This window comes from Oncorhynchus masou, chromosome 8, assembly GCF_036934945.1.
Source record: "Oncorhynchus masou masou isolate Uvic2021 chromosome 8, UVic_Omas_1.1, whole genome shotgun sequence".
NCBI lineage: Eukaryota > Metazoa > Chordata > Actinopteri > Salmoniformes > Salmonidae > Oncorhynchus > Oncorhynchus masou.
In genome coordinates this window covers 13,614,866-13,630,874 of record NC_088219.1, presented here as the reverse complement: position 1 = coordinate 13,630,874, position 16,009 = coordinate 13,614,866, and the positions used below count along the sequence as shown (strand labels likewise).

Here is a 16,009-nt window from a genome sequence, read left to right as displayed (position 1 = left end):
CTTATTTGACATGTATGTAGTTCTATCCTTGCCCTGTACTTGTCCATTAATGTTATGTATTATGTCATGTTTTTTGTGTGGACCCCAGGAAGAGTAGCTGCTGCTTTGGTAGTAGCTAATGGGGATCTGAATAAACCTCCAAATACTAAGACAGGCAGAAAGAGAAACTGGAGAAAAAGAGTAAGAAGCTGGAAACGTTGGAGAAAGTTGGAAAAGTAGAAAGAGAAGTTGGAGAGGAAGAATAAGATAGTGGAACAGTTGAATGTGGAGGTGGATGAAAGACTGAAGAAGACAGCAAGAACAGGAGAGATGATCAAAAACAAAGAGAAGGAAACGGGACAGAATGAAAATAGATGTGGAAGAGAAGACGAAAGAGGAGGTGAAAAGAGTAAAAGAAGAGTTGGAGAGCTTGAATTAGAGGATGAAAGAGGGAAAGAGGGAGGGAAAAGCAGAGAGATAAAGAGGGAGGAGTATGAGGAGCGGAAGGAAGAGAAGGGGGAGAAGCTGAAGATAGAGGTAGGGAGGGTGACATCAGAGAAGGGGGAGAAGCTGAAGATAGAGGTAGGGAGGGTGACATCAGAGAAGGGGGAGAAGCTGAAGATAGAGGTAGGGAGGGTGACATCAGAGAAGGGGGAGAAGCTGAAGATAGAGGTAGGGAGGGTGACATCAGAGAAGGGGGAGAAGCTGAAGATAGAGGTAGGGAGGGTGACATCAGAGAAGGGGGAGAAGCTGAAGATAGAGGTAGGGAGGGTGACATCAGAGAAGGGGGAGAAGCTGAAGATAGAGGGTGGGAGGGTGATGTCAGAGATGGAGGAGAAAAAAGAGGAGGTAGATCAGGTGAGGGAGGTGATAGAGGAGAAATGGAAGCCTAAGATGGAGAGAGTGTATTAAGATTGTGGCAGAAAAGATAAACGACAGAGTCTGAGAAGATTTGGAAGGAGTGATGAAAAAGTTGAAAGAAACAGAAAACATGTTTAAGAAGAAGGTGGAGAAGGTGAAATTGGAGAAGAAGGAGGTCGGGAGAGTGAGAGGTGAAATGAAAGATAAGAGAGAGGTGGTAAAGACTGAGGTGGAAGAGAAGGGGAAGACAGATATGGAGAGAGAGTGAGAGAGTCAGGGAGACAGAGAGAGAGAGATAATGGAAGGCGAGAAGGAAAGGATGAAGAGGAGAACGATAAAGGTAAGACAGAACCTGGTGGACCTGAGACTGAACATAGAAAAGACTAGAGATGCCCTCATAAAGAGCAACGAAAGAGAGCACAGCTATGAGATGAAGATCAGAGCAATGGAGAACGAGAGGAGGGAGTTGTTCTGCGGACTTATCAAGAACAACACGTGTGGCAGGTAGCATTGAGTTTAGAGCGTTGGGCCAGTAATCAAAAGGTTGCTAGTTCGAATACTGGAGCTGAAAAGGTGAGAAATCTGTCGCTATACCCTTGAGCGAGGCATGACCTTCTGTAAAGTTTCCTTTAATACCTTGATAGTAGTCTGAGATCCACACCCTGGTGTATACTTCACATACGCAGAGCCTTAGGATAAGAATATTATACAGGTACTGTACCTCTATGGCCACCGCCATCAATCCCTAATATTACCTTGTATATAGCCAGAGACACTATTCAGTTGAGATGAAATGGATCCCAGGTAGCAGGCTCTCGCTAGATCAAAGTAATGATGCTGGAACTGCAAAATCCAAACCCCTGTTAGGCCCAATGATGTATATAAACCAAGGATTGCTGATGCTGTGAGAGGCTTTGAAGCCAGCGGTCGGCCATATTGGTAGGAGCAGTCGCCCATAGGAATGAATGATATTCTACAGAATTTCAATTAAATGTTTCAAGGACGAAATTGCATGTACAGTGCATTCGGAAAGTACTCAGACCCCTTCACATTTCCACATTTTGTTACATTACAGCCTTATTCTAAAACTGATTAAATTAATGTTTTTTCCTCACCAATCTACACACTATACCCCATGAAGACAAAGTGAAAACTGGCTTATAGACATTTTTGCAAATGTATTCAAATAAAAAAATTATTTACATAAGCTCAGGTGCATCCTGCTTCCATTGATCATCCTTGAGATGTTTCAACAACTTGATCGGAGTCCAACTGTGGTAAATTAAATTGATTGGACATGATTTGGAAAGGCACACACACCTGTCTATATAAGGTCCACAGTTGACAGTTTATGTCACAGCAAAAACAATCCATGAGGTCGAAGGAATTGTCCGTAGAGCTCCAAGACAGGATTGTGTCGAGGCACAGATCTTGGAAAGGGTACCAACACATTTCTGGAGCATTGAAGGTCCCCAAAAACACAGAAGTTTGGAACCACCAAGACTCTTCCTAGGGAAAGATGAATGGAGCAAAGTACAGACAGATCCTTGATGGAAAAACTGCTCCAGATTGCTCAGGACCTCAGAATGGGGCAAAAGTTCACCTTCCAACAGGACAACAGCCAAGACAAGACAAGACAACGCAGGAGTGGCTTCGGAGCAAGTCTCTGAATGTCCTAGAGTGGCCCTGCCAGAGCCCGCACTTGAACCCAATCGAACATCTCTGGAGAGACCTGAAAATAGCTGTGCATCAACGCCCCCCTATCCAACCTGACAGAGCTTGAGAGGATCTGCACATAAGAATGGGGGAATACAGGTGTGCCAAGCTTGTAAAGTCATACCCAAGAAGACTCGAGGCTCTAATCGCTGCCAAAGGTGCTTCAACAAAGTACTGAGTAATGGGTCTGAATACTTATGTAAATGGGATATTTCAGTTCTTAATAAATTTGCAACAATTTCTGCTTTGTAATTATGGGGTATTGTGTACAGATTGATGAGGGAAAAAATATATTTTAAAATAAGGCTGTAACGTAACAAAATGTGGAAAAAGTCAAGGGGTCTGAATACTTTTTCCGAAGGCACTGTATTTCTGTATTGTGTTGTTGTTGTGGGGACACTAACATTAGTAATCTCTAAAAACGATACTATAAGGAAAATGTTTTAAGTATATTTAGCTCACATAACATCATTTAAAAGTATTAATTGTGGCTGTTATATCATAAATATGGCAAAAACAAATGTAGACATTCATAAATTGATTTCTATAGCTTCCAAAATATTTGTTTGCCAAGATGGAGTCACAGTGGCTTCAACACAGTGACCCCTGTCTGTCATCTAGTGTATCCATAAATCATTGATATTATTATTTTTATATATATTTGATTATTTAACCCTTACTTTACCAGGTAAGGTGACTGAGAACACATTCCCATTTACAGCAACGACCTGGGGAATAGTTACAGGTGGGGAGGAGGGGGTTGAATGAGCCAATTCTAATAATGGGGGTGATCATGTGACCGTGATGGTATGAGAGCCAGATTGGGAATTTAGCCAGGACATGGGATCATGGGATCTTTTAATGACAACAGAGTCAGGACACCCTTTAACGTCACATCCGAAAGACGGCACCCTACACAGGGCAATGTCCTGGGGGCTTTGGGATATTTTTTTAGACCAGAGGAAAGGGTGCCGCCTACTGGCCTTCCAACACCAACAGTCCAACACCATAATGGGATATACGGACAAGGTCTTTACATCCTAACAATGGGAGTCGTTGTCTACATAGCCTACTCTTTCTTTGCATTGGTGGATACATCTCATTATTGTAATACTTTTTTCAATATTCGATGAGTATTGCTTAGGTAATCTGCCTGTATTCAATGGAGAGAGATGCTATGCTACGAGACTCACGTTATTAATATGCATAGCCATCTCGAGACAACTCAGATATACAGGGTTTTTCTCAAAGTTACCGGGATGTTACCTGTCATACTTACATCAGTACAATTTTAGCAATAAAAATATTACAACTTCTATTCGATCAAATAAGCCTCACATAGCAAATAAGCCATTCATTTGTTTGGTTGACCAAATTCTACACTCATTGATCTCCATACAAAAATGCCTTGCTTGGTGGGCGAAACAACGAAAAAAACGCAATTTGCTCGAGGGAGACAGATTTTCTACCGAATGAGGCCTCACTCTTCCTCTCTGACAGGAGGATGAAGAACATCTAACTGTAGTGTTTAATTCCGAGATTGATTTGCCTTGCAAGCAACTGAAGCGAATGCGTTAGTATAATTAAAAATACTATTCATCTCTGGTGTATTCAGCTTGTAGGTTACTAATGTATCCAAAATGTATCTCAATTAAATTCAAGGGGCTTTATTGGCATAGGAAACAAATGTTAACATTGCCAAAGCAAGTGAAGTAGATAATATACAAAAGTGAAATAAACAATAAAACTGAACATTACCCTCACGGAAGTTCCAAAAGAATAAAGACATTACAAATGTCATATTATATATATATAATGTATATATAACGATGTGCAAATAGTTCAAGTATAAAGGGGAAAATAAATAAACATAAATAAGGACATGGTTGTGTTCATGAAACAAGGAGGAAAACAGACCCCGCCTCTTAACAACCATTAGCCAACTATGTCAAAGATGGGCTTGTGACGCATGACCACGCGTGATTGGGTGGAACTTTGTGAGAATGGACCAATCCATGCGGCTGAAATTTGTAATCAAACTTTCAAATCCCCAGTCCAAGCGTTCTTTCCCTGCGAGCAATTTCTTATTTAGCTAGCTAAACATTCGTGGTTTCTCTTTATTTTCAAAAATCGCATAGGATGAGTCATTGAGGCCAACAGTTGGAAATCTGCTGTACAGAAGGTAAATAGCTAGTTAAGTTACTTTGTTCCGTCACTGGTAATTGTCTGATATAATACTAGCAAATGTTAGCTAATGTTGTAATAGCTAGCTGGCTTCAGTAAAGCGACGGTAGTCTGCTGTCCCCAGCGTCTAGAAAGCCATGCCTTGCTAGTGCCAACTACTTTAGCAAACTAGCTAATGACATGGCTTTTCCCACAGAAACGACTGTTAGCTACAAAACAAAGTATAACGTTACCGGTGGAGCAGAGCGATGCCTTTCTCAAGGGGAAAGAACCCCTCTTCCATCAACGTTCCTGGAAAAGGATCATTAGGTGTGATGGAGAATCAGGTAACTATCTAGAAGTTAACGTTATCAAACTCACATCTGTTGTCTGATGAAATCCTGCCTTTTTGAAAAAGTGTTACAATGATTGAACATGTTGCACTGTTTTATGATCAGGCCAAAGTGTAGTAGCTAGCTATAACAAGGTCTCGCTAATTGATTTTTGTTCTCTGCTAAATAAAACATGACCCTGTCTGTCTTCCTCAGGAGGGTGTTCACAGTAAGAGGTCTTCTCCACAGGGTGGCGTAAAGAAAAGGCCTGCCTTTGTTGACATCACTAACGTAAGCTGACCAACGTTTTTCATCAGTGATTCTTGTGAATGTAACGTTATGTGTAAAGTGATACTGAGAATAACCTCTGGTTAAAATATCCCATTTATAACTACAGTATCCACAGCGTTTTTGTAACTCATACTTGGACAGGCAATATTAGATAAATATTTCAGAAATTATCTCCGTTATACCAGTTGAGGAGGTGCTTGAAGTGTCATCACCTATAAACACTGCACATGTGACACTGTTTCAAAGCAGTTTACAGACTCATTGAGTAGATTAGATTCATCTGGCCTGGGTAGGCCGTAGACCAGTTCCCCGCGGCGTATCATAATCGAATCATCCCATTATTAGAGTTTAGAATAACCACTGATTTCTGTGAAGGAGCCCAAAGCCATTGGAAGAGGGTGTTGGTCAATACTAAGCGCTGCATCACAATAATATGTTAGTGGTAAAAAAAAAATCCATAGATGTTTTTTTTTGTCTTGATCCCCATCCTTGCTAATATTGACTTGCACGCCACCCACCCCCCATTTTGCCCTCAGAACAGCCTCAATTTGTTGGGGCATGGACTCTACAAAATGTTGAATGCATTCCACAGGGATGCCATGTTGACTACAATGGGCCATGTTGATTACAATGCTTCCCACAGTTGTGTCAAGTTGGCTGGATGTCCTTTGGGTGGTGGACAATTATTGATACACGAGGGAAACTGTTGAGCGTGAAAAACCCAGCAGCGTTGCATTTCTTGACACAAACGGATGCGCCAAGCACCTACCTCAATTGTCCCAAGGCTTAAAAATCCCTCTTTAACCAGTCTCCTCCACTTCATCTACAATGATTTGAAATGGATTTAACAATACGGGATCATAACTTTCACCTGGTCAGTCTGTCATGGAAAGTTTAATATTTTGTATATATTTATAGATTTTACTGCTGTAATTGAGTTGGTAACCAGGTTATAGTAGTAATAAGGCACCCCCTCGGGCCTTACGGCTTAAATGTATGACTGCTACATAATGCACTGGATATATAAAATATTTAAAAAATATATATATTTATCTAGGCACATCCGTTAAGAACAAATTCTTATTTACAATGACGGCCTACACCGGCCAAACCCAGGACGCTGGGCCAATTGTGTGCCGGCCTATGGGACTCGCAATCACGGCTGGTTGTGATACAGCCTGGATTTGAACCAGGGTGTCTGTAGTGACGCCTCAAGCACTGAGATGCAGTGCCTTAGACCGCTGTGCCATTATTGTGTAATACGCAGCTTTGATCCTGTAAATGTTGCCATTATGTGTAATGAATGGTGTATCACTGCCTGGTTGGTACCCGATGTACTGCCAGGTTGGTACCCGATGTACTGCCAGGTTGGTACCCGATGTACTGCCAGGTTGGTACCCGATGTACTGCCAGGTTGGTACCCGATGTACTGCCAGGTTGGTACCCGATGTACTGCCAGGTTGGTACCCGATGTACTGCCAGGTTGGTACCCTGCCATGGTACCTGATGTACTGCCAGGTTTGGTACCCTGATGTACTGCCAGGTTGGTACCCGATGTACTGCCAGGTTGGTACCCGATGTACTGCCAGGTTGGTACCTGATGTACTGCCAGGTTGGTACCCTATTTGGACCTTTAAAATGTAAACATGTCTTCTGAGGAAATTTCACAATCTGAATGGTCATAAAGATTTACTTTTGTCTCTCTCATTTTACCCCTTTTGAATAGGCCACCAAGATTCAAATTAAGAACCAGACCAAGATTGGGAAGCCTGCCAAGAAGGCACTTAGGAGCAAAGAAGCTGCCAAGAATGAAGCTAATCTGAAAGAGTAATGTTCCTCAGAGCCATTTCTTTGCCACACTGATCATCATTTACTAAAAGCTTAAGATCTAGATTGGATAGAATGGGTTAGACACGGTCACTGATGGGGTGACACAAAATGCCCTTGGCCTGAGTAATAAAGAGCATTTCTGTTCATCTCATTATGGAGCAGGTGACTTGGGCAGCTCGGATATCTTGCAGTCAGAACACACTGAAAATATCCGGAGGTCTATCCGATGGGGTTAGAATTAGATCAGTCTACTCTAATGGGATAATTATCTGACTAATTAGCATTTGTGACGTTTCCATCAACTACGATGTCCATTAATGTATTCAGTCCATAACAGCCTAAACTATTGTAGCTACAGTGCATTTGGAATATATTCAGACCCCTTGTCTTTTTCCACATTTTGTTACGTTACAGTCTTATTCTAAAATGGATTTAATAGTTTCCCCCCTCAATCTACACACAATACCCCATAATGACAAAGCAAAAACAGGTTTGTAGAAGCTTGGCACACCTGTATTTGGGGAATTTCTACCATTCTCCTCTGCAGATCCTCTCAAGCTGTCAGGTTGAATTGGGATCGTCACTGCACAGCTATTTCCAGGTCTCTCCAGGGATGTTTTATCGGGTTCAAGTCTGGGCTTTCGCTGGGTCACTCAAGGACGTTAAAGCCCGCCTTATCGCAGCTCACTGGTCACCATAGCAACACCCACCTATGGCACATGCTCAAGCAGGTATATTTCACTGGTCATCCCCAAAGCCAACACTTACTTTGGCTGCTATTCCTTCCAGTTCTCTACTTCCATTGACTGGAACAAATGGCAAAAATCACTGAAGTTGGAGTCTTATCTCCCTCTCTAACGTTAAGCATCAGCTGTCAGAGCAGCTTACCGATCACTGGACCTGTACACTGCCAACTACCTCATCCCCATATTTTTATTTATCCTCTTGCTATTTTGCACCCCAGTATCTGTACTTGCAAGTCATCATCTGCACATCTATCACTCCAGTGTTAATGCTAAATGTTAATTATTTCACCTCTATGGCTTATTTGTATCCTTACCTCCCTACTCTTCTACATTTGCACACACTGTATATATGTTTTTCTATAGTGTTATTGACTATACGTTTGTTTGTGTAACTCTGTGTTGTTTTTGTCACACTGCTTTGCTTTATCTTGGCCAGGTCGCAGTTGTAAATGAGAACTTGTTCTCAACTGGCCCACCTGGTTAAATAAAGGTTACATTGAAAACATCCAGAGACTTGGTATTCAGGCCAAAGAGTTCAATCTTGGTTTCATTTGACCAGAGAATCTTCTTTCTCATGGTCTGAGAGTCCTTTAGGGGCCTTTTGCCAAACTCCAAGTGTGCCGTTTTGTGCATTTTACCGAGGAGTGGCTTCCATCTGGCCACTCTACCATAAAGATCTGATTGGTGGAGTGCTGCAGAGATGGTTGTCCTTCTGGAAGATTCTCTCATCTCTACAGTGGAGCTCTGAATCTCTGAGTGACCATCGGGTTCTTGGTCACCTTCCTAACCAAGGCCTTTCTCCCCCGATTACTCAGTTTGGCTGGGCGGCCAGCTCTAGGAAGAGTCTTGGTGGTTCCAAACTTCTTCCATTTAAGAATGATGGAAGCTATTGGGTTCTTTGGGACATTCAATGCTGTAGACATTTTCGTGCATCAACACAATCCTGTCTCGGGGCTCTATGGACAATCCCTTCGATCTCATGTTTTTGTTTTTGATCTGACATGCATTGTCAACTGTGGAACCTTTATATAGACCGGTGTGTGCCTTTCCAAATGTCTAATCAATTGAATTTACCACAGGTGGACTCTAATCAAGTTGTCTCAAGGATGATCAATAGAAACAGGATGTACCTGAGCTTCATTTTGAGTCCCAAAGCAAAGGGTCTAAATGCTTATGTAAATAACATTTATTGTTTAAATGTATTCTAAAAACCAGTTTTCGCTTTGTCATTATGGGGTATTGTGTGTAGATTGAGGGGAACATTTTAGAATAGGGCTGTAACGTAACAAAATGTGGACAAAGGGAAGGGGTCTGAATACTTTCCGAATGCTCTGTATATCAATGTCTCCATTTTGTGTTCGTATATGTTCTTTCTCTTCCCAACACAGCTAAAACATATATGTGTGTGTGTGTTTTTTGTCTGTTTCTATAACCATTGTAGACCTAAAGCTGTGTGCTCCAATGGACAATCTATGAAGTTGGAGGTGGGCCTATCCCCAGAGAAAGACCTGGTGGTATGGCCACAGGAGGAGACCACTCTTTGCCCAGGGAGACAGGTGAGAGACAGACACATCCATGCTATCAGCCCTCTGGGTTCAACAAGGCAGTCATTCTCCTCTCTCTGTGTCCTATTCCCAGGTGGTGCCTGACGAGTTTGACATTGACAAGGAATTCTATGGTGATGTTTCCATGAGCGCCGAGTATGCCAAGGAAATATTTGACTACCTGAGGGAGAGAGAGGTAAGGTTTTGTCTTGGGGTGTTTTCATATAGGAGTTCATATGGTGGATGATATAACATCCTCTGAATGAAATGTTATCATTTTTCTTCAGGAGAAGTTTGTTTTAAAGGATTACATGAACAGTCAGCCGGACTTGAACAAAGACATGAGAGGGATTCTGGTGGATTGGATGGTTGAACTTCAGGTGACTTTTGGTTACAGATAGCTTTGTTTGGTTAGCCTATGGCTTTTCTTCACTGACATGTGTTTTGGGTATAGCTGCCCTAACACATTCCAGATCTGAATGTCTACCTCTGCTCCATCTTCAGGAAAACTTTGAGCTTAACCACGAGACCCTGTACCTGGCAGTAAAGCTGACGGACCACTACCTGGCCTGCAGCGTCATCATGAGGGAGAGCCTGCAGCTCATTGGCTCCACAGCCATGCTCATCGCCTCCAAGTTCCAGGTGAGGCCCTGAGGGGTACGGGACTGGTCAAAGATCTGAACATCAGAATATCTCATCATGTTGCTTAGAAGCTTAACAATTCTGTCCTAATCATGAATTGCTATTAAAGTTAAACATTATCCTTCAATTAGTAAGTATTGAGTATTGTCTTCCTCCCTTAGGAACGCACTCCGCCATGCATTGATGATTTCCTGTACATCTGCGATGACGCCTACAACAGGGAAGAGATTATTGCCATGGAGATAAACATCTTGCAGGCACTGCAGTTTGATATCAACATTCCAGTCCCTTACCACTTTCTCCGACGCTATGCCAAGGTGAGTCCCTCCTTGTCCTTGGGCAGTACTCAGGAATGTATTTTGAAACAAGGATCCACAGGAGGAAAACAACCTGCTTCAGAGGTCACCCATATTTGTAAGGAGATGTATTCGTTGATATGCTGCGTTAGTAAATAGATGGACAAATGATTGCTTCTGCGTCCTCTCCCCAGTGTGTGAGCGCCAGCATGGAGACCCTGACGTTGGCTCGCTATGTGTGTGAGCTGAGCCTTCTGGAGCTGCAGCAGGTTCCTGAGAGAGGCTCTCGCCTGGCTGCTGCCTGCCTGCTCCTGGCCCTCATCACTAAAGGCCTGGGAGGATGGGTGAGTGGGTGTATAATAATCAAATCAAATTTTATTAGTCACATGCGCCGAATAAAACAGTTGTAGACCTTAGTGAAATGCTTACTTACGAGCCCCTAACCAACAATGCAGTTAAAAAATGTTTTATACAGATAAGAAATAAAAGTAACAAGTAATTAAAGAGCAGCAGTAAAATAAAAATGGCGAGATTATATACAGGGGAAGACTGGTACAGAGTGAGTGTGCGGTGGGCACCGGTTAGTTGAGGTAATATGTACATGTAGGTAGTTATTAAAGTGAATATGCATAGATGATAACAACAGAGTAGCAGTGGTGTAAATTAGGGGGGGGGGGGGCAATGAAAATCGTCTGGGTAGCCATTTGATTAGGTGTTCAGGAGTCTTAAGGCTTGGGGGTAGAAGCTGTTTAGAAGCCTCTTGGACCTAGCCTTAGCTTTCCGGTACCGCTTGCCGTGCGGTAGCAGAGAGAACAGTCTATGACTAGGGTGGCTGGAGTCTTTGACAATTTTCAGGGCCTTCCTCTGATGCCGCCTGGCATAGAGGTCCTGGGTGGCAGGAAGCTTGGCCCCAGTGATGTACTAGGCCATACTCACTACCCTCTGTAGTGCCTTGCGGTCGGAGGCCGAGCAGTTGCCATACCAGGCAGTGATGCAACCATGCTCTCAATGGTGCAGCTGTAGAACCTCAGTCTCCTGAGGGGGAATAGGTTTTGTTGTGCCCTCTTCACGACTGTCTTGGTGTGCTTGGACCATGTTAGTTTAGTGATGTGGACACCAAGGAACTTCAAGCTCTCAACCTGCTTGCTCCATTGCAGCCCTGTCGATGAGAATGGGGGTGTGCTCTGTCCTCTTTCCTGTAGTCCACAATCATCTCCTTAGTCTTGATCACGCTGAGGGAGAGGTTGTTGTCCTGGCACCACACAGCCAACTCTCTGACCTCCTCCCTATAGGCTGTCTTGCCATTGTCGGTGATCAGGCCTACTACTGTTGTGTCATTCGGCAAACTTAATAATGGTGTTGGAGTCGTGCCTGGCTGTGCAGTCATGAGCGAACAGGGAGTACAGGAGGGGACTGAGCACGCACCCCTGAAGAGCCCCTGTTTTGAGGATCAGCATGGCGGATGTGTTGTTACCTACCCTTACCACCTGGAGGCGGCCCGTCAGGAAGTTCAGGATCCAGTTTCAGAGGGAGGTGTTTAGTCCCAGGGTTCTTTGCTTATTGATTAGTTTTGAGGGCACTATGGTGTTTGAAGCTAAGCTGTAGTCAATGAATAGCATTCCCACATAGGTGTTCCTTTTGTGCATGAGGTGAGTGAGTGGAGTGCCATAGAGATTGCATCATCTGTATGTGCGGTATGCAAATTGGAGTGGGTCTAGTGTTTCTGGGATAATGGTGTTGTGAGCCATGACCAGCCTTTCAAAGCACTTCATGGCTACAGATGTGAGTGCTATGGTTCGGTAGTAATTTAGGCAGGTTACCTTAGCGTTCTTGGGCACAGGCACTATGGTTGTCTGCTTGAAACATGTTGGTATTACAGACTCGGACAGGGAGAGCTTGAAAATGTCAGTGAAGACACTTGCCAGTTGGTCAGCGCATGCTCGCAGTACACGTCCTGGTAATCCGTCTGGCCCCATGGCCTTGTGAATGTTGACCTGTTTAAAGGTCTTATTCACATCGGCTGCGGAGAGTGTGATCACATAGTCTTCTGGAACAGCTGACACTCTCATGCATGTTTTAGTGTTATTTGCCTCGAAGCGAGCATCAAAATAGTTTAACTCGCTGGGCAGCTCTTGGCTGTGCTTCCCTTGGTAGTCTGTAATTGTTTGCAAGCCCTGCCACATCCGACGAGCATCAGAGCCGGTGTAGTATGATTTGATCATACTACGATGCCCTTATTGATGAAGCCAAAGACTGATGTGTTGTACCCCTCAATGTCATCGCAGGAATCCCGGAACATATTCCAGTCTCTGCTAACAAAACAGCATCTGCTTCATCTGACAACTTTTTTTATTGATCTAGTCACTGGTGCTTCCTGCTTTAATTTTTGCTTGTAAGCAGGAATCAGGAGGATGAATTATGGTCAGATTTTCCAAATGGAGGGTGAGGGAGAACTTTGTATGCGTTTCTGTGTGTGGAGTAAAGGTGGTCCAGAGTTTTTATTTTATTATTATTATTTTTTTTCTCCTCTGGTTGCACATTTGACATACTTTGGTAAAACGGATTTAAGTTTCCCTGCATTAAAGTCCCCAGCTATTAGGAGCGCTGCCTCTGGGTCAGCATTTTCTTGTTTGCTTATGGCAGAATACAGCTCTTTCAATGCCATCTTAGTCCCATCCTCTGACTGTGGTGGTATGTAAACATCTATGAAAAATACAGATAGTGTGGTCTACAGCTTATCATGAGATACTCTACCTCAGATGAGCAAAAGCTCGAGACTTCCTTAGATATTGTGCACCAGCTGTTATATACAAAAATACATAGTCCGCCGCCCCTTGTTTTACCAGACGCCGCTGTTCTATTCTGCCGATACAGCGTGTAACCAGCCAGCTGTATGTTGAGTGTCGTCGTTCAGCCACAACTCTGTGAAGCATAAGATATTGCAGTTTTGAATGTCCTGTTGGTAGTTTAATCTTGCGTGTAGGTAATCGATTTTATTCTCCAAACATTGCACGTTTGCTAGCAGAATGGAAGGAAGTGGGGGTTTATTCGATCGCCTACCTGCCCCTTTTCCCCGCCTCCTCTTCTCACAAATCACAGGGATCTGGGCCTGTTCTCAAGAAAGCAGTATATTGTTCGTGTCGGGCTCGTCAGACTCATTAAAGGGAAAAAATGATTCTGCCAGTCCGCGGTGAGCAATTGCAGTTCTGATGTCCAGAAGTTATTTCAGTCATAAGAGACGGTAGCGGCAACATTATGTACAAAATCATTTAAAAAAGAAGTTACAAAAAACGTTAATAAACGAACAAAAAAAACAGTCGGTTGAGGACACGGAAAACGTCTACCACCTTCTCCGGCGCCATTTTCTTAAGCTGCTATAGTCACGTCAACTCTTCCTTTTGTAAACACCAATCCCATACCGCATGGCTCCCATTTACTCTGATTGTCATATCTGAATTTGTTTCACTGCAATCAAAAGGTTTTCACAACATACAGATCAGCATAGACACACATGATAGTTTTAAATGGAAGATACATTGGATATCTCTGGATTCAAGCTACACTGAACAACAATATAAATGCAACACATTGTAAAGTCCAATGTTTCATGAAATAAATAAAAGATTCCAGAAATGTTACATAAGCGCACAGTTTTTTTTTCTATCAAATTTTGTGCAGAAATGTGTTTACATTCCTGTTAGTGAGTATTTCTCCTTTGCCGAGATAATCCATCCACCTGACAGGTGTGTCATGTCAAGAAGCTGATTAAACAGCATGATCATTACACAGCTGCACCTTGTGCTGGGACAATAAATGCCATTTTAAAATGTGCAGTTTTGTCACAACACAATGAGGATAAAAATAAGAAATCCCCACCGTGCTCTTGTTAGTATCACTGCTCTTTAATAAGCTTTACGGCCTAAAGGTTTATAGTGATGCTAGCAAGAGCAGTGTGTGGGTTTCAATCTTATTCAACTGTTACCATGCACCTGCAAAAAAAGATAGCTCGGATGTGCGAGGGCCTTTTCAATTTTGAGTTACACAATACAATGCCACAGATGCCTCAAGTTTTGAGGGAGCGTTCAATTGGCATGCTGACTGCAGGAATGTCCACCAGAGCTGTTGCCAATGTAATGTTTATTTCTCTGCCATAAGCTGCCTCCAACATTTGTTTTTAGAGAATTTAGAAGTATATCTGTCCAACTGCAGACCACGTTTACGGCGTTGTGTGGGCGATCGTTTTGCCCACAGCAACGTTGTGAACAGAGTGGTGGCAGTGGGGTTATGTTATGGGCAGGCATAAGCTACGGACAACGAACACAATTGCATTTTATTAATGTCAATTTGAGTGCACAAATATACCGTGACTCGATCCTGAGGCCTAGGTATCTGTGACCAACAGATACCAACTGTATTCCTAGTCGTGGGAAATCCATAGATTAGGGCCTAATGAATTTATTGCTATTGACTGGTTTCCTTATATGAACTGTAACTGTAAACCAATGAAATTGTTGAATATTGCGTTTAATATTTTAAAGCGCATTTCTAATTAATGAGATGTATCTTTGTACCCCAGACAGCCATGCTAGAGTACCACACTGGCTACACTGTGAAGGAGCTAACCCCCCTGGTGAAGACGCTGCGCACCATGCTAGCCTGTCCTACTGATGACAAGCTGACAGCCGTCACTACCAAGTATTCCCACAAGTAAGGCACCTTGCTCTGTTGTAGGTGACAGACATACCTTTCACGAAGGAAAATTTACTTGCTACGATTGAAATGTTGCTGTCTCACCAAGCTATCTTAAATTGTAAGTCGCTCTGGATAAGAGCATTGACTAAATGACTAAAATGTAAAATAGAACAAGGAAAAACAAGTGTTCGGCAGAGTGTCAACTTAGACTTACATGTTTTTAGATTCATTCTATGTCCAGGAAGAAAACATGTATTTTATTTCTGAATCTCCTGTATTTCAGAGTGTTCTTTGAGGTAGCGTGTATTCCCTTGGTGGCTGTCCAGACACTAGAAGATGCTCTGATAGAGCAGCAAGTTTCCTAAGTGAACCACAGGAGAGGAACTCTGTCTGCTAATAAATAGGTTATTTATTTGTATGTCATATATTTGTTGTCTCCTTGTAGAGGAAAATGTTTACAAATCAACAAGAGCACAATTTGTTGAATTTGTTTTAGAGTAGTTATTTTTTACACTAATACAAAATGTATGTAATAGGAAGAGCATGTCAAACAGACAATAGGGTTTTTTATGTAACATTCTAGATTTCTCAAGGTTTTGTATGAAAACTCAATTATCCAGTTGTTAATTGACACTTGAGAGATTAAATATCTGTCTACTGTATGTGTTTTTCTATGAGATTGTACTTCTGGCGGGACCCAGACATGTCCATACAATAACACAATCACTGTCAGCTACTTCACCGTCAGCTACTTTAGTGAGTACACCCAGTATGTCAATTATTTTCTCTTGCTTATGCAATGATTTTAGTACTTAATTTGCTGTCAGCAATCAAATCTATTTATAAAGCCCTTCTTACATCAGCTGATATCAAAGTGCTGTACAGAAACCCAGCCTAAAACCCCAAACAGCAAGCAA

At 42.6% G+C, this 16,009-nt stretch overlaps 1 protein-coding gene across 2 annotated transcripts; it reads left to right on the top strand.

The window, feature by feature from the left end:
* The first annotated feature begins 4,597 nt into the window (after positions 1 to 4,597).
* LOC135544128 (G2/mitotic-specific cyclin-B3-like) lies at positions 4,598 to 15,754 on the top strand. 2 transcript variants are annotated; one of them, XM_064971528.1, is made up of 12 exons: positions 4,598 to 4,738; positions 4,937 to 5,066; positions 5,268 to 5,342; positions 7,069 to 7,169; positions 9,360 to 9,474; positions 9,557 to 9,658; positions 9,750 to 9,842; positions 9,967 to 10,104; positions 10,266 to 10,421; positions 10,595 to 10,744; positions 14,977 to 15,107; positions 15,376 to 15,754. In XM_064971528.1, the coding sequence occupies exons 2-12, from the start codon at positions 4,989 to 4,991 to the stop codon at positions 15,455 to 15,457; spliced, it is 1,221 nt and encodes a 406-aa protein (XP_064827600.1). In that variant the 5' UTR covers positions 4,598 to 4,738; positions 4,937 to 4,988; the 3' UTR covers positions 15,458 to 15,754. The 2 variants fall into 2 exon arrangements, with proteins under 2 accessions (XP_064827600.1, XP_064827601.1); XM_064971529.1 differs by lacking the exon at positions 15,376 to 15,754 and having other exon boundaries at positions 14,981 to 15,074.
* The last annotated feature ends 255 nt before the right edge of the window (positions 15,755 to 16,009 follow it).